The sequence below is a fragment of the Lissotriton helveticus genome, chromosome 7, assembly GCF_964261635.1.
Source record: "Lissotriton helveticus chromosome 7, aLisHel1.1, whole genome shotgun sequence".
NCBI classification, from domain to species: Eukaryota; Metazoa; Chordata; class Amphibia; order Caudata; family Salamandridae; genus Lissotriton; species Lissotriton helveticus.
This window is the reverse complement of record NC_136068.1, coordinates 227,473,968-227,493,099: the sequence shown is the minus strand read 5'-3', so window position 1 is coordinate 227,493,099 and position 19,132 is coordinate 227,473,968. Positions and strand designations below refer to the sequence as shown.

Genomic DNA, 19,132 nt, shown 5'->3' with positions numbered 1-19,132 from the left:
ATGTGTGTAGCCTGTCCAGAAGTCAGGTGAGCTCTGTGCAGGGGGTGTAGCTTCAGGGGGGTATTTGGGGTGTTGCATCCACCTAATAAATGTATTTTCGATGAATAGTTGGGTACAGGTGCTTTTAGCCGGTCATGGTGAGGTCTCAGTTATATTTCAACTGGGATTTTTGCAAACACACATACTACTATGCACACACGCATACCCTTTCTCGTTTTGAAAACCTCCAAGATGTTGCCTATTTTACAAAACATTGTGGGGCAGATTTACGTTTCCTGGTGCATTCCTGCAAATCAGCAGGGATGCGCCAGAAAAGATGTGTCACGCAAGTTTACCTTTGCGCCACCACAGATGCGCCGCATTTATAATGCGGCGCATCTTGTTGCAAGGATAAACAGATGCGTGTCGCATCTCCCGGCGTAAGGTTGGCGCAGTACTGGAATTGCGTCACGGGCGCGATGCAACTCCAGCACCTTTCCATTCCTGCCTATGTCCATCCAACATGGTGCGTCAAGCCTTACGCCTGATTCATGCAGGCGCAAGGTTTTGACGCAGCGGCGTCGGAAAAGTGACTGAGTGAAATCTTGAGGATTTCACTCAGGCACTTTTCCGAGGCGTTCCTGCGACGGAACACCCCCCCCCCTGCGACGGAACGCCCACATGAAACCTAAAGCAGGTTTCATGTGGCGCAGGGCTTTACAACGTGACGCATCTCCCTAGATGCATCACGTTGTAAATAGGGCGTAACGTGGCGCATGGTTTACGCCGCCGCTGCGTCACAGAAGAGACGCAACGCCGGCGCAAATGAGGCGCAGGGGGCTTGTAAATCTGCCCCTGTGTTTTCTCTTACCTAATACCCAATCCACATTCCTCTCCCTTTCCACTGCCCCTTTAGCCCCTCTCATGCGCCCTGCTTGTCCTGCGATGAATTTTAACATGATATGCCAGTGTGATTGTTGGAACATCTGAAGACACCCCCCAATCTTACTGGCCAAGCTACGCCCCTGGCTCTGTGCTCATTTATGTGGGGGGTCGGTTCATGGAGGAAGACGAGTGACTCTAGAACCCCTTGTCGAGCTTTAGATGTTGGGTTTCTAAGCACAGCAGCCATGGGGAAGCATTCGATGTCGAACCTTGGTTGGATGGGAATTTGGCCCCCAAACATTTGTGGTTTATATGGCCCACAACCAGCTATTTTAGGGAAGATGAATAGGGGGGAGTTGTCAAAAAACCATGGGAGCCTGGAAATTGTTGACCTACATGTTATGCCCCACAACAATAGACCAACCCTTTGATCCTTTCAGGGTCAAATTCCGATCCTATGCCTAAAACAAAGTGCATAATGATTACTTCTTTACCAGCGGTGAGCAAATCAGTCTGATTCAACTGAAAACATAAACAAGCATTGGAAATGCAATAGGTCTCGCAGTAGGAAAGTTTGAGCTATAGGTGTTATTTATTTTTTTGTTTTTTATTTATGTGTTGTTTTTTCTAAATAGCTAAATTAATAGCTTTCTTCTTTACAAAGCCAATAGTTATAATTTTTGTAAATGTGACACCTCTAGCATTTGTAAAGCAACATGTTTTGTATTAACGGGACTTATATGTGACTTATATGTATTGATATAAAAAAAATCAATGGCTTTAAAAAACAATTAATAATTAATACGTAAATAAAATGGATTTTATTTTATATTGCCAATAGCTTAAAGTTTATTAAATATATTTAGTGAAGATGCTGTGGTTGCGCTGAGTGAGGGTGAGTGAGGGTGAGGGTGAGTGAGGGTGAGGGTGAGTGAGGGGTTGAGGGTGAGTGAGGGGTTGAGGGGTTGAGGGTGAGTGAGGGTGAGTGAGGGTGAGTGAGGGTGAGTGAGGGTGAGTGAGGGTGAGTGAGTGAGGGTGAGTGAGTGAGGGTGAGGGTGAGTGAGTGAGGGTGAGGGGGTGAGGGGTTGAGGGTGAGTGAGGGTGAGGGGGTGAGGGGTTGAGGGTGAGTGAGGGTGAGGGTGAGGGGTTGAGGGTGAGTGAGGGTGAGGTGTTGAGGGTGAGTGAGGGTGAGGGTGAGGGGTTGAGGGTGAGTGAGGGTGAGGTGTTGAGGGTGAGTGAGGGTGAGGGTGAGTGAGGGTGAGGTGTTGAGGGTGAGTGAGGGTGAGGGGTTGAGGGTGAGTGAGGGTGAGGGTGAGGGGTTGAGGGTGGGTGAGGGTGAGGGAGGGTGAGGGGTTGAGGGTGAGTGAGGGTGAGTGAGGGTGAGGGGTTGAGGGTGAGTGAGGGTGAGGGTGAGTGAGGGTGAGTGAGGGTGAGGCTGAGGGGTTGAGGGTGAGTGAGGGTGAGTGAGAGTGAGAGTGAGGGTGAGGCTGAGGGGTTGAGGGTGAGTGAGGGTGAGTGAGAGTGAGGGTGAGGCTGAGGGGTTGAGGGTGAGTGAGGGTGAGTGAGGGGTTGAGGGTGAGGGGTTGAGGGTGAGTGAGGGTGAGGGGTTGAGGGTGAGTGAGGGTGAGGGGTTGAGGGTGAGGGGTTGAGGGTGAGTGAGGGTGAGGGGTTGAGGGTGAGTGAGGGTGAGGGGTTGAGGGTGAGTGAGGGTGTTGGCTATTGTGCGCCGGGGTTTACACTACTTCAGTTAGGGCCGCACACTGCATGTCAGAGAAGAGAGAGAAGGGGAAGGGGGAGGAGAAATGCGACACGGCGGGCAGGGGAGGGGGCTGTGTTATCTCAGCAGAGTCGAATCAACAAACGGAACAGTGCACCGCCGTTAACATTGTAGAAGTGGACATCCAGAAAAAATACAGGGATGGTTGGAAAAGGTTAATTATCTCGTAGCCCACACGCTGGAGTCAGAGCAAAGTCTTCAATGTTTATCCAGGCGTACTTGACATTAACATACCGTATGATGTTTAATATCCGCTCCCCTTTTTAAAATAAAAATCCGGCCACAAAACAGCACATGGCGCTTATGATATATCAGTGGGTTGGAAACATTACCGGCGCGCTGGAGCGCCGCTGCGGCGCGCAGTGAAGCACTTGCCCCACTAGGTTTGGGGGAGAGATTGAAGCATTGGACAAGCTGTCAAAGATGCATTTTGGGAATGCTACAAAACGCGCAATTACCCAGCAGCTCACGGCTGCCAAGAGGCACTTCCGGAACTGAGCTCTGAAATGGGTTGGGGAATGAGAGGGGGTGAGGGGAGGGAGAGAGAGTGGGATTCGAAAGACAAAAGGGGGAGAAAAGACAGGGTAAGGGAAAAGAATAGGAGGAGAGGAGGGGAGAAAGAGACGAAAAGCGAGTGAATAAAAGGGTTTTTTTGTGACAAAGAGGGAAAGTGGTAGTAAAAGGAAGGAGGGGGGAATTTAAAGGGAGCGACAGGAGAGGGAATGGAGGGGTGAAAGGCAAATGGTGTACACGGTTTAAGGAGGATGGATTTGTTGCAAACTACAGTGGGAAGGAGGGGAGCCCGCAGAAGAGTTGGATGAGAGAAGAAATATGTCAAACAGCACAAAATGAAGGAGTCCAGAGTGGAGTGGTAAAGGAGAATAGAAAGGGAGAGTGGGCAGGGGAGGGGGCGGAGCGGGGAGAGGGAACAGACGGAGCGAAGGCAGATAAGGGGAGGGGGGAGGAGAAATGCGACACGGCGGGCAGGGGAGGGGGCGGAGCGGGGAGAGGGAACAGACGGAGGGAAGGCAGATAAGGGGAGGGGGGAGGAGAAATGCGACACGGCGGGCAGGGGAGGGGGCGGAGCGGGGGCCTACGTGTGTGATTAAAAAAAGATCAGAATAAACCATGTTTGTGGGCTGGGTCTGCATGGCGATGTTGAAAGCTTAATTTGCTGTGTTTAATTTGGGGTTGAAAGCAATGTGGGAAAGAGGAGAGGAAGTGAGCAGGCAGACACAGAAGCCAAACAGTCTGTGTAGCTGCCTTTAAAAGAGTGGCGGAAATGTCAGGGGGTCTCGAGGAGCCCCTGCAGGATGAGGTAAAGGTGTTTATCAAAGAGGCATTGAAAGGGTTAGCTCACCCCAGTAGGCAGTTGTCTGTCCTTGAGAGACATTTCAAAGGCATGTGCGGGCAGACCTGGACTCTGTGAGGGCTCATGGAAGGGCTGGATGTTTACACCAAGAGGCTCACTGAGGTCATCAAAGTGTTGCCGCCAAAGTGATTGCGGGCGCTTAATGAGATGTATACCTCTCGGGTGGCCTTTGGTGGAGGGGGCTGGTCTGTACTCCTGCAGTCTGACTGGCGAGCGGCAGAAAGAAAATACTGCTTTTGTATGCGTTCGTTTGGAACGGCTTGGCTTCCATGTTAATTTGTAGTGGGTAAGGCAGTGGCACTCGGAGCCCTGACTGGCTATATTGTGTGCATTTGGGTGGACCTGCGCCGGTTACCAGTCTTTGCACTGGTGGGGACGAGCTGCTCCTTTGACTGGTTTTCGAAGCACTTGTTCACAAGTGGGACTGTCGAACCTAATGTTTAGTACGTTTCGCAGTTGGTGTGCTTATAGGACGATATTCCTCAAGAAGACCTGGACATATGGAGGCTAAGAAGTGACGCAAGAGACTGCATGTTTTGCAGTCCCGTCAGCAAGATAACGCAGTCACAGATCCTGGGTCAAAAATAATACTTATGTTTTCGCTTGTAATATTGTATGCAGCGTTTTTTTGTTTTTTTACATACTAGCAAGTTGTTACTCTTCAAGAAACTGAGGATGCAAATGACTAAATACAAATATAAACAAGGCAGGCGGCTGGGGGGAGGAGAAATGCGACGCGACCAGGCAGGGGAGGGGGCGGAGCGGGGCTGTGGGAGGAGTGCGGGAACAGACGGCGAGGGGAGGACAGTAGGAGGAGGAGAGTAGGGGAGGCACGGCCTAGCGGCCGTGCAATCAAGAAGTGAGGGGGCGGGAGAGTAGGCAAGGCAGGCGGCTGGGGGCATGTGCACGCGCTTTTAAGCTCAATGCGCATGCGCATTGAGCTTAAAAGTCACGGGCACTGCAAGGAATCGCCACGATTCCTTGCAAGTTGGACAAAGAGTGGATAAGCCCCCATAGTCTCGCTTGCTCGATGCGCATGCGCATCGACAGGCGAGACCTAAAAAGATCTGCTCCCAGAATCGATGGAAGTGCACAGCTGATCTGATGCGCCAGATAAAGTGCTGCAGTTTTCGAGGATTTCAGTGATTATTGGGCCAATCACAGTGCAGTCTGCGAACCACTGAGCACTGCCGGATCTGGCACGAAATTTCAGGGTCTGCTAAGACTTTCACAAGGTGTTTTGCAGATGCAATGACAGAGAAGCAAGCGAATGGGCGCGCTTTTTCGTGTTCCATAAAAAATGCCCAGACGACCTCAAGAAATTACAGCATATTTTGGATGGTGCGGTGTGGCGCAGCGGCCAGAGAGAGTCTGACGCCGGAGCGCGGGGCTTACGGCACGGTTCGATGCCAGCATCGGCTGCAGCTCAGCTCAGCATCTTGTGACTCAGAGCAATAGTTCACTTAATCTCCTCAACGGCCCCCAGCGGCTTGAAGCCCTTGAAGCCCTTAAGGGTGTGATGTGCACCTTAAGGGTGTGATGTGCACCCGCTTTGCAAATAGGAATAATCGTCATCATACCTACAGAGCTTTCCAGGGATGTGTGGCTGAATGCACCCCGGACTGGCACTTTTTTCCCCTCGATGGCAGAGTCACAGCAGTGTGGGTCATTTTTCAGGCCTGTGACACTCCGATGAAGAAAGCAGGTTCTACTGGAGAAAGATGACTTGTAAGGGAATTTCCAGATGTTCTGAAAAGAGATCTTCTTGCCTTAAAACATGTCCACTCTTAAGTGTTTCCACCAAAACACAACAACGTTAAAGAATTTAAAATTGGTGACTCTGAAGGCCAGTAAAACAGCTCAGCGTGCCCATGCACATGCTGCAGAAATCTGTGTGAATCCGGCACGAAAGGGCCTATCTCCGTCTCTCATCCTGCCTAATTTATATATATATATATATGTGTGTGTGTGTGTGTGTGTGTATATATAATATATGTATATATACGCAGACACACACATATACACACACATGGGTCCTCAGTCTATTAACATGACACATTGACAACAGTAAGAAACAGGATTAATTTACACGACTATTACATGCTGTCTACAAAAACTGGGCATTAACTTCACGCGGAGTCATTTCTGTCATTATTGAAGCAAGGAAGCCCAGCTAATGATCAATTGTGAAATAAAACATTAACCCGTGAACCAAGAAAATATACATCCAGGCAGGTTTCCATAAGGACTTATTAATTTGCATCCTCATCTTTCTGACCCTTAAAATTAGGGGTGGGTTTTGGGTAAGGTGAGTCAATTAACCCCCCACCCTCCCCCCAGGGAATTGGGGGGCGAGGGATACCTTCTGCACGGAGAAGCGTGTGGAAACGTGCCTGCCACATAATTCAACCCATCTCAAAGGGGCTGGGGCCGGGCCAGGCCTCTTGCAGAGCAGATGGTAAATCTGAATAGCAGAGCTCAGCGCTGCCTGCCCCCCTGGTGGAGGTCTATTGACTCTGTTCCCCGCGCCCCCCGCACATCACCCCCAGCAGAGGCCTTTGCAGCTCCCGGGTTCCTGCAGAGACGTCATGCACACTTGCAAGTGGGTGTGTGTGGGGGGTGAATTATGGGCAGGATGAGGACAAAGGGGCGCTGAAAGTCACACTCGTGCACATACACACTTAGGCGGCGAGTGGGACACGTTTGGCGACGACATCCGGTGAAATAAGCGCGGCTGCTCCTGCCCCCCAAATGCACTCGGCTTGTGATGACAACAGAGGGGGAGATACCTACCCCCCCCCTCCCACCCTCCACAGGCTCCCCATCAGGGAGCTTCTAAGAGCCATATGTGGCAAGCCCCGCCCTTCATTTGCATATAGATAGCGGCAGCCAATGGGGAGGCCGGCGAGGATTTATAGTGCCATTAGGTCCTTTCATTCACAAACCCCTACAGTGCGCGCTCCGGAGCTCAGAGGAGGGAAAGGGGGAGTGTCCCGTCCACCCAGGTCACCTCCAGGCTGCCTGCCAGCTCCGAGGAGGGCTCCCAGAAACTTGACGGGGATTTTAGGTGTTGTGTGGGGTCTTCTGCAGCCATTGCGTCCCCCGGACTATGGAATAAGCACCCACAAGGCAGCAACATGAAGGTCAATGTGAGTACATGGTGCAGCATTTATTATTACCATTTATTTCTGTTGGTGTTAATATATATAGCGCCCATCCCGCTTTTCAGTCGCACCATAGCGCTACACCTTCGACTGTATTGATATAGTGTGGAATTGAAAGTTACTTATGTTGTGCAAGCTGTTTAGTGCCAAGAAGCAGTTCGTTGCTCAGAGTTCTACAACAATGTGCACGTCAGTGTATAGCTTTCTCAGATGTGTTGCACAAAGGGGGACGCTCCAGCAGCCATCCATTAACGATGTGTGTATTTTAATTTTTAAGTATTATTATTTTATGTTTTCAGTTTAATCAGACTGAATTAGTTTTCCACGTAGGAATATTTTCCCTACTCTGGCTGGAGCGCGCAGTTTCATTCTACCTGGGTTATTTCGGCATCGACCCAACTTTAATCATTAATTACAACGTCACCTTTAAAATGCAGGCGAAATATTCATGGGACATTTGAAGCAACACATTTCGCTTTCAAATTGCATTAAGTGCATCTCTCAAGGCAGAGGGTTCTCAAAGTGCTAATTTCTCAGACTAACGTTATCAGCACGGACTGATTCAGAGGGATGCGAATTGAACAGGTCTGTGACGTGTGTCTGTTGGCGGCGTGTAGGTGTAGCAGGTATGCCTGTGAAGTAAGGGGCAACATTTCATTGCATGCTATGGAAATGTGTATAGCGCTAACTTCGCTTTGCGAGGCGCTGCAGCACTTTGCGGAAGGGCAGTACTTACTCTGCGATGCCAGGGCACCTTCCTCATTTCCACTCACAAATGGGGGCTTTGTATTGTGTTGCCAAGGCTGCTACTAAGTTGTGTTGTTTCCCTGCCTTGAAATACAGGATGTTCCCCCCTGCCAGTTTCAGAATTAATGTCTTTCTCTTCTGGAGTTCTGTAAGAATTCTTAGAAAACATGCTTTTATTGGTACTTCTATAAATCAGCAAATAGATGAAAAGAGGGTACTGAAACTAGCGAGACAGGAATCCGGTGCAAAAAAGTGAAGTTTAGAACGTATGTGAAGTTTATGGCGCAGGGATAGCTCAGTGGGTTTAGTGGCACTGCCGAGAGTGTACATGCTATTTTTTTAATGTAATCTGCTTGTAAAAGGTTCCAACATTTCAGGGCAAATTCAATTGCTCAACCTAGCAAGGTCGATAAAATTAGATTTGGGTTACATGTCATTCCTCACTAAAGTCAACCAGGTGAGCTTCCTGGCAGTCATTAGTAATTGTTGTTTTGAGGAGCATTGTGCAGAGTATCAATGACAACACACTTAAACAGGTAACTAACCACTGAATTGGAAGTCTGATCCTGTGCTCACCTCACCACATTGTGTGATCTTGGGCGAATCACTGAAATGCCCCTGCAGCTGGTTTCAAGTGTCTGCCAAAAAGTGGAGGCTCTTAAGAGCCCAATCATTTGTTTAATTATGGCCTGTAAATGTATTTGAAATCAGCTCAAATATTAGTTCAAGCTCTCCTGGGAAGCATCAAGCTTCCATTTGTTCTTAATACGGAAGTGGGGGAGGGGTGGTGAGGTTTGGGGGGGGGGGGGTGACGGTAACTTATGCTGCCGTTCAAAACACTGCCCTGGCTTGCAGCCACTGGCTGGTCAGTCCAGCCCTGGTAGTGCTGTGTATATCAGGCAGCACAATTGCCTAACTCAGTGTTACTCATTTTATTTACCTCAGAAAGAATCAATTATTCACTGCAAAATGCTCACAATTTCGCTGCAGATAAGCTATCAAGTTGACTTAGTACCCAGGCCTCAATCCAATCCATAACTTTCATGCTAGACTGATTTATCTTGTCTTCACCTCCCAGTTTTTGGCATAGTAAACACAGATGAGGTAGTATTTTTAGAGAAACCATACTTAATATTTTATGACCCATAATATCTGATTCCCCTAGAAAGTTGCACAACACCCTGTCCCATATAACACTCAGGCAGCAGAGCTCTGGCACCCCTTCGGAATTTTCCCTAGAACCAGGCCTCTGCTCAGCTGTCAGTTTTGGACTCCATGACGTCACCACTTGGGAGGCCCACCCCCTGCACTTCTAACAGGAAACACAAAACACTAACAGCTGGGAACCAGTTTTTTTTTAATTTAAAAGGAAAATGACCACAAACATCCCAGGCGCTTCTTCCCAACAGGAATCTTTCCATAAAACGTTTGCAAAAAGTGAAGGAGAGGCCCTGTGAAGCGTCCAAACCACCCGAGTCCATTTTATAATGAGACTGTGAAGCTTTGTTTACATTTTCTTAGAGAGTGAAATGCCATTTGGCCAGAAGAATGCATTAATTCCAGGAAGCGTCTCCTGCTTTGCCTAGTATTCAGTGCATGAAATAAAACAAACCTACCGAAATTAATATTATGCTGGAAAGCGTTCGTTGTGACATATTTGATAGAAAAGAGGTGTGCTTGGGGAGAACCACTTTCTTTTGTCACTATTGTCTTCATTTAGGAGCAGTTGTATATAATCCAAGTCTACAATGTTTCTTTATCTGGGTAATATCCAACTACTGAGGTCTTTCAACGAAATTCCAGTTAGCCATTTACAAATGGTTTTTACAGGATATTTGGCAAATGCGTTTTTGGACTATGCATGAACATCCGAAAAAAAACAAAAGACGTTCTGATACCCAAGTAAGAACTCCCACTGAACTAAACAGGCACAGTTACACTCAAAGAAACAATGCCGATCCTACATAGTAATTCAGTTCAGCAGATGGTACAAAAAAACGATTTACCACCAGTTGCCTTCAGGGAAAACCATTTGCAACTGCAATGTCCGCTTGGATAAGGTTCCAAGCTAGACTGATGGATGATACTGGCTACAGCGGAGCAGGACCTTTGGAATTATGCGATTCAGCAGCTGTGGCATTTTCTGCATAAATATAGATTTGGTATCTTTGCCACCTAATCCCTCACCTGCTGTATCATCTCTAGATTTTTATCAATTAATTGTTTCTTGCTGAAACAAACCAAACGTTACTAAAAGTGCTGCGACCTGTGTTGCCGTGCAATGGAAGGCCCCTTGCACAGGTTGTCTAGTTATCTGTTAGTTGCTTATTATTGTATTTGGATGTTACACTGATACTAATGAGATAAAATGTTTGCCCAGAAAGTGTCAACACGTGAAAAAATGACAACATTATGAAGTAGTTCTACCACAAAATGTACCACATTTGGTCGCATGACTTGCCTTTTCTTGCTGCATCGTTTAGCCCCTACAGTCGCTCAATTTGGTCCTTCCTTGCCGCATAATTCCATTGACCCAGCACAGCCTGAGGCCTAATGTCTAGCAATGACTGCATTTCTGATATGTGTCTGTATAATTAGTAATTTACTGTGTTTAGCGCATAATCCGCGACAAAGTCCATAAACTGCAGATTTCAACAAAACCTATATCAAGCTGCAAGGAATTGAAACTAACTAAAAAAACACCAGACTTGGTACTGGTCAGTTAACTGGTCACCTTTCACTTGCTGATGTCTGTATTCATGTGTTTAACTGGTGGTAATAAGTTACAACACTTGCCTATGTCATGTTAATATATGTCCAAATGATAAAGTAGCTATACACAGCCACACAATGCGCTGCATTATGCTACATAGTTTGCCTTTTCTTGCCAAATAATTCAATAATTAGATCTTCCATTGCCACATAATTCCAGTGGCCATGCTTATGATACAAAGTTCTTATTGATGGTAGAGTTGCCAATACCTTGTCCTCTTGGGAGCCTTGGGGTTAAGAGCGAGGTCTGTAAGTTTCATGTTTCTTCCAATGAGGGAACTGTGTAGGAAGTCAGTGTTAGGGTATTGCAGACTTCCACTTAACCCAGGTAAGTGGGATGAGTTCCATCTTCAGGATTTGGATTATCTGACCACTGGGTGCTCAGTAGGGAAAGAGCGAGGCAAGCTTCCACATAATAGGGTTGAGCGTGAGCAATGTACGATGATGGTTGAACTTTTCCTCCAGTGTCTAGTGCTGCCCATGGGCAATTGTGTCCTGTGGCATGTGTGAGCTTGCTTCATGGATCTCAAGTTAGTTGGAGTGTGAGTCAATATCTTAGGTATGTAGTGCTTGGGTCTTCAGTTGCCCATGTCATCTCCCACTGTCCAGTGTTGACTAATTGTGATTGTGAATAATCACATACTTTGTTATTGGAACCCAAGGCTTGAAGCGGGTGCAGGGAAGGACAATGCCAGGTCAACACACACTTCTGTGGTTGTGACCTCACTCCGAGGTGCACCAGAACCATTTGTTTGGATCGTCCAGCCATGAGATTTCTCATATGATCAATTCACATTGATTAAAGAGTTAGCCATCCATTAGCATTGTCTTCGATCCATCATTGTAGACTTCACCACGTGTAACTGTTTCCACTTCTTTACCATTGCGCCAAAACTAAGGTATCCTAGCGGCACGGGATTCCAATTATTGTTTCCGGTGGGAATTTCAGAACCCTTAGGATTTCCTTGGAAATAATCTATTTGATGCAGAAGTAGAAATACTGCATGCCGAAAACAAAATGTTCTAGGGTGGTCTTGTAGAGTAGACAGTCCTTTCCCTTACCCTTTTGGAAGGATGTATAGAGTTGGCGACATCCTTCGATTGAGGATGAAAGAACCAACAGTGGGGTGCCACCAGGACGAGCTCTGTCAAAACAAAGGGCGCAATGACAGGATCAAGAGACCGAGGACCAATGGATGTGAGTTTATAAACCTTGGTCAAGCAATGCCCAGTCATGCAAAATGCACCAGTGGGCTGGACATTCATTTCCGGGCACCAGAAGAAGTACCATATGTTGATTGCCTCCAGCTGCCGGAGGTCATCTACTTCAATCGAGTAACCAATGTCACTAGTGTTGCCTCAATGGTCGAACCAACAACTCCACGCCACTCTTCTCCCTATTCTATGCAGGAAGCTTTGCAGAGTTTGTTCAGAGGGCCCTCCACCAACAATTAGAGTGCATATTTGTACTGAGGTACTCACCATCCCGGTGCCTATTCTCATTTCCTTGCCAGAGGCTTGAATAGCCAATGGGTAAACTTGGACCATGTTGGCAGGCCAGTAGCTCTGATTAAAAAAAAAAACAGTTGACTTGGCCACAAATCAGCGGCAAGTCGGGCATTAACAATGCATGTGTCTCACTTCCTCAGCCATTAGGACTCAGATACTCCTAGAATGACCCGCGCCCCAACACAAGCCAAACAAGGAACCAACAGAACTTACAGAGACCGTGAACTTGGTGGAACAGCTTTTATTACAGTCATGTCAAAATAGACATGTGGAAAACGCATTCATGTAAGAAACATATGTAGGTCAAATAATAGCAACACATCGTGAAGAATTGTACAATTGTGATAAAGAAAAACATCATACATTAAACCGTTCAATATTTTTGCACTCATGAACACCAACAAATCAGAGACCTTTGCAATCCCAAATGCCATTGGACCACACAGGTGTAACCACCTGCATCAGTGAGGGTGGTCCTGCCTGACTGTTCTCTGTCCTCATCACAAGTGACCGCCCCAAACACCAAGCTGCCAAAGAGGCTCCAATGAGGTTGCCAGGAGCTGCAGCTCTAGCCCCCAAGCTGGTGTGTACATCCTCTGGTTGCCCCAGGACAGCTAGACCCTACTCTTGGTGCTGTTCTGGGGAGTCTGCTTTTGAGGACCCCTCTGCTGATGGGGGGTGAATTTTAGGATTCATGTTTCCTCCACAAGGGCAACCAGGGCAAAAAGGTCCTTCGCCCTCCCCATCACAAAACATTCTCTGGGCAAACACCCAAATGTCCTCGATGAACAAACCTGTGCCGGCATCCGAGAGGTGAACACCAACCTTATGAAACCTATCCTCGCCCCTCAGCAGTTTATGTGGAATGTTCCAGAGGTGATCCGGGCTGGGGCACTGCCTCAACAGCTTGTAATTCAGACATCGCACAGATACATTAATTGTCCGAGACCTGATGTCCTTACCCCAATTTCAGCGAGGGACCATGTGGGATCAAGCGATTCCTGCCTCTGGGAAAACCTTGGCTAACTGCAAATTCTTTCAAAATCACCTCCCTGAGGACCTTGCGTCCTATTTTCACCCAGTCACTACCTCCAAGGTGGAAAATAATGAGGTCCGGGAACTGAAGTCCCTCGCTATACCTGGTTACTTCGATCAGCTGTTGTAATTGTGAAATGTGAAGACTTCCGATCCCGCACCACTGGAAGGATACATCAGGCAGGGCTGCCGCTTGGGTTTACGGAGCAGCTGCAACCTGTAGGCCACCCGTCCGACGAAGGGATGAACTACTACCCACACAACCATTAACCGCATCCGACACCGCAGTGCACTGCTCCCGAGAAAGGCATACGTCAAGGGTATGGTCACCTATATACTCCTGGCCATCGCAGCGGGTGGTAATGATGCTCATCTAGCATGACCTTGCACCTCCAGTTGCCTCCTCCCTGCTTCTCAAAAGAGGTGAGGCAACAGGAAGTTGCTATTGGCCGGCACATCACCAGATTAAGGTAGGGCCCAGACCATAGTGGTTCCAGGTTCTAAACGCTGCATCCTATATATTTCACTGTCAATGCTTCCTGCGTGTGGGACAGTTACGAGTGAGTGGGTAATTCTCTTTTTTAAGTGCATATAATCCCACACCCTTTCTGTAGATAATCTGTGTCAGGGTAGAGAGCAAGGGCTCAGCTCTGATGCATATACCATTCATAAATGTAATTGTATACTTTCGGAATGTAGTGCCTGTGCACCAGGTAATGAAATTCACTTATGAGCAAGCAGCACATTTTGTAGCTCTCACCTAGGATCTTTTATGAGTTTGCCAAAATTTACAGTAGTCTTAGTGCCTCTTCTTTGCTTACTGTTGGTTGGCTTTATTGTCACTTTCATTTGCTTGCTTCCTATTTGATGCCTTTGCCTTCAATCCTTTTCTTATGTTTGTCCATCCCCTGAAGCATAACGATTTGGCTGACGTGTATCCTTCCACTACTCACTCCTACGGAGCTACGTTTTCCTTTTTGGTTAACCATTCCATGAGAGTGCATGTGTTTTCCAGCTCTCACCCTCATGTGATTCTCCCTCCAACACCAATCCCTGAGGCCCTTTAAAAAAAAAAATATTTTAATTGTGTTGGACGGCCAGTAAATTGATTTTGAACTATGAAAATTCTTATTTTTTATTTTATTTGCCCATCTAGAAAAAAGGCGCGTAGGAATTGACTTCTTGCATTTTTTTATTTATTTTATTTTTTAGCTGATGCTGCACAGTATTGCCAAACAACATTGGGTTTGCCAATACCTGTTTGGCGCTTTTTATTGACAAACATTTAGCAAGAGAGTCTCACGTGGTGATTTTGCTTTTTTTAGGCAGCCATTTTAGTGACATGCTGACCAGGTTTACATTCTGCTGCTTCATCTGTGTTAGTTGCACATTTTAACCTCCCTCGGGGTAACTGACTGGTGACCTGCTTGGATTTCATCAGCTGCTCATATTTTGACTTTTTGAAAAGTTTTCTTTGACTGAGCGAGATTGTTCACGTGCAAATGAGGCAGGTGGTTTGAAGTGTTTAAATAGCACAACTGGCGCATTCCATAACTCACGTTTTTGTCAATCATGTTATACGATGTTGTTCCTGCGAGTAAGATGCTTGAGAGAGCTTGCTTCAACCCACTCTTGTCCCTTTGGCGTCACCTTGAAAACTGGCGGCCATATTTTCCTAGTAGTGAGAGAAAAATCTGCTGACAGAAAGGCCAATCAGATGTAAAATTTCTGTCACTCACCAGCTAGGAAGAAGGTGATCTTTTTTAGGCCCAGATTTCATTATTTAGAGTGGAATGCTCAGTTTTTAGTGGACAAAACAACTCAGTGGGTTTCAGTATCTGTTGCAGGGATCCGAAGTCAGCAGGTTCGAATATGGGTGATGCTGGTTCAGTCTTTCTTCCAGATGGTTATAGACTATAGTGATTCTCTCGTTTAAGAGCTGCGAAGTCCGAGCCTATGTATGGAAGCGCTTTTTTGGAAAATAAGTTAATTAACAATATTACTCTGATGTTTGAAATGGATTCCAGATCCCGTATTTGCCACACAACATGGGCACATGTTCCGAAGCAACTGTAAAAAACAAAAACAAATAAAAAGTCTGTATTCGGCTCTTAGTTTGTGTTTCTCTGAGGTGCAGGGCCTGCCACTGACTTTTTCATGGCTAACAGCTTCAGTCTTCCCTAGGCCTGGCTGCTCGAGGCAATCCTTCTTTTCTGAGCCCCTCCCCCCTCTGATCCACATTGTGAAAGACACTCTTGGGGGATTTATCGGCTCCTCGTCATCCAGGGCGCGCAGATGCACGCGGTCCTGCTATCTCATCAGGTGCTCGAGGCCTGTGTGCGAACACTGGTGCTCCGGCGGCTCTTTGTCCAGGACTGCAGTCTGTGTCCTTATCTGCAGACTAAGGATTACATCTAGGCTGGCCTGCTCCTTTGTCTGCCTGAGCCCCTAGGCGTGTAAAAAAATCACTTTTTAAACTTAATTAACTAAATGATGATTGTTGTTTTCCCTTCACTCGTAAATACATTGGAATGCGTGTATCTCGCGAAGATTAACCCTTTAAAAGAGATCAAGAAAACATTCCTATTGACAAGAGTGTCTTTCGGAACTAGGCATCACTGGTTTGGGTTTAATGTTAGTCTGTTTTTTCCTGTTAGGTACTGTTTATTTTTTTATCTTGGTGTTACCTGCATTGTTGTTTTACACTTTTTGTCATTCTTTTGATTTTGTGGGTGTTATTTTATGTTGATTGATGGTCAAATGCTTTATACTATCCACGGGTCATCTCCAACCTCTGAAGGGGTAGTGGATTGCTTTACAATGTTCAACCTACTTTTGATTTTTTTAGTGTTATTCTAAGTTGAGGAATTGTTTAGCATATAGCATAATTTCATCTAAAAACTCTGAAAGGTTGTAGGTGTTCGCTATACACTAGTCATCCTTCTTTTGATTTTTTATGTTATTTTTTCATTTCTAAAATTTTACTTATTTAGAACATACTTCCTCATTGACGCGCTGAAGCGCTTTGTGGCGAGTAGCACGGTTAGATGTAAACAGTAGATTAGTAATATGTGATTCCTTTTCCCTTGTAGGATAAGATGTGGCAAGTGTGTTCATTTTGTATGTTTGCGATCTCATACATTTACTCCAGTTTTCTGAATATGGATGGATTAATTAAGCTGGATTAGTAAAGGGAAGCTGTAACATGTTATTGGTAGTGGTGGAAATATGTGCTTGTTCGTTGGATGAATTGGATGAGAGGAGGCAAGAATGTTTTGGAGTCCAAAGTAGTCAGAAAGGTTTGGATGAGTCAGAGAGGAGAGGGACTGGTAGAGATGGAAGAGTGTGTGTTTTATGGTATGTTGATGTTTGAAGAGCACTTTTTAAAACCCTCAATATACCTCTAAGCTCTGAAGGAGGGAGTTGGTTCTTGGTTGAACTGTTCATCATTCTTTTATTTTTGGATTAGTCTGTTTCTTGCAGTTTTGTTTATACTGTGGCTCACTTATATGTACAGCTCAGTTACTCCTGGCTTTGGTTTGAAAGTGGCTGTTCTTTTTTGTTTGTTTATGTTTTGCTTCGCATTTCCTTCCTATCATTAAGGGTATGCAAATTTTCTAATTTTGCTCATTGATAGTGTGTTGTTTTCGTAACAGAAAAATCATCAAGGCATCTATTCAATTTGCCTCTTGGTGCTTTTTTAGATGAATTCAGACTCAACATAGTAGAGGTGGGCGAGCCATCAAATTAACAGAGAGAGCCAGACGAGAGCCGAGCCAAGGGTCTGACTCGGATCTAAAAGCCCCTGCACATGCCGAACCCTGAAAATATGTGTTATGTAAATCGTAAAAGAAACATGTAAAATATGCTAGGCTTTTCAAAGTAAAAATAAAAAATCTTTAATAAGTGGAAGCTTCAATATTAATAGGGCACATTATAGTCCTGCACTGAGAAGTAAAAGTAATAGCTGGTAGTCTAAACTCATATATTTGAAAGTGCTTTCATATGCTATAATGAAGAAAAAAAGAGTTTAGGTGAAATAAAATATTTGCCTAAGATAACACAATTTAAGTGGGGAAGCTGTGATTTGTCCAATTTTTGTGGTTTCACTTTATACAAATCCACCATTAAACAAGTATCTATTTGTTTGTCCTATGTAAAGGATTTGTTTTGGCCTCTTAGTGTATTCTTCTGCAGTTTTTTAAAATACAGCACAAACTTGACCAGAAGGTATTGTTGTGCTTTTTGTGACCACCAGTTACATTACACAAGGTCTCATGCATTTTTTTATGGAAATGGAGAAATTAAGGGATTTGCCCAGAATCACAGGATGTTGAGCCAATGCTGAGACTTGGACCTGGTTCCCAAGTTCCACAGTCAGCAGCACTGGTCGTGACACCACATCCACAACATCCCGTACAGAGGGAGGAAGGCAGATGCCACATGAAAGATAAGCTAGTTTTGGGCTTGAGGTACCAACAGGTCTTCGAGCTGAGCCAGATTCAGGCTTCTGGCTAAAGCTTTTATTGGCTCACCAACCTCTACTAAATAATATGGCCTTATCTACTCCAAAAGCCTCTGGAGCATCCTGACACAGCACAAAGTCGGTCCTGCGTGTACTCCGATAGTGGGGTCTATTCATCTGTTTTGTCAGTCAATACGTGGATACAGTTAATGGCCCTTATGCATGGTTGTCTGATACGAGGGTCCAATATGTCTCCCGATGGTGGAGTCTGGTTCTCTGGCGTCTCGGCCGGGTCAGGGGCGACCCGGCCGAGACGCCAGAGAACCAGACTCCAACAGATAATCTGCATTTATTGCTCTTGAAATACCGATCCCCATGGTCTCTGATACTTTTAACAACACAACATAAGCTTTCATTATACAGAGGGACAGCAACAGTAAACCCTCCCGGAAGCACCCCCACATTGGATTGAGTGCCTCGTTTCCCAGCTTTTCTTTCTCTGCTGGCAAACCGTCTCTAACTGTCCAACCACTAGTTGACAATCATTCGGTCCAATATACAGAGCGAAGAATCACATCTTGAAGCTATAAAAGATCAATAGTACTTATTCGACAGTACATTAAAAGACACTGCAGCCATAGTTTATGGTACATTTGGAAAACTCATCATGGCTTCCTGATGAAGGCTAATAGCCGAAACGCGCGTAGTAATCTTTAGCCATGTTTTTAGACTATAATGTTTGTTAAATAGCAACAAAAATCTCCAAACAATAAACTGTAATGTAATGTATTGCAATTTATATAGAACAAACATGTATAACAGTATGTATTTGTAGATCGTATATCACAAATACAAAGGAGACAAAAATGTATAAAATACTCTTTTTTTTTAATGATTACCAAATAAAAAAACATAAATAAATACACTTTTTGTACAATGCACATTGTCAACATATAGTTATTTCCGTCTGATGTCAGTAACTGTCCACCTTATATCCTTGTTCCTAATTTTCGTTTTTCCAAATAATTTACTTATCCCGAATAAGGAACTTTAGTCGGGGATACCCCCTTCCTTTCTTACACACATGGGAGATGGTATCAACAGCGGCTGACAGGTCCAGGAGGATGAAGCCTGCTGTTTTGCCACAGTCCAGGAGGACCCTGATGTCAGTGGCTTCTATCTGGACTGTCTCTGTGCGATAGGTTGGCTTGAAATCTGGATTGGGAGCGTTCCAGGAAGTTGTGGTGCTCTAGGTGATGGATGAGTAGCTGATTGCTTGCTTTCTCGAGGACCTTTGCTGGAAATGAGAGCAGAGAGATGGGCCGGTAGTTCTTAGGTTCATGGTCGGCAGATGGTTTTTCAGGGGGGTTCTAACTTCAGCGCACTTCTAGTCTCCGGGGAAGGAGGCCGATGTAATGGAGATGTTC

At 45.8% G+C, this 19,132-nt stretch overlaps 1 protein-coding gene across 2 annotated transcripts in view; it reads left to right on the top strand.

The window, feature by feature from the left end:
* Positions 1 to 19,132, top strand: part of CASS4 (Cas scaffold protein family member 4) — a 289,095-nt gene that overhangs the window by 143,405 nt on the left and 126,558 nt on the right. Inside the window, exon 1 of one of the 2 annotated variants that reach the window (XM_078652003.1) lies at positions 6,977 to 7,162. The exons of the other annotated variant lie outside the window; for it this stretch is intronic. Coding sequence (XP_078508129.1) covers positions 7,151 to 7,162 — 12 coding nt within the window. The 5' untranslated portion in view covers positions 6,977 to 7,150. Of the gene's footprint in view, positions 1 to 6,976; positions 7,163 to 19,132 lie in introns of those variants that run through there. 2 annotated transcript variants of the gene reach the window in all.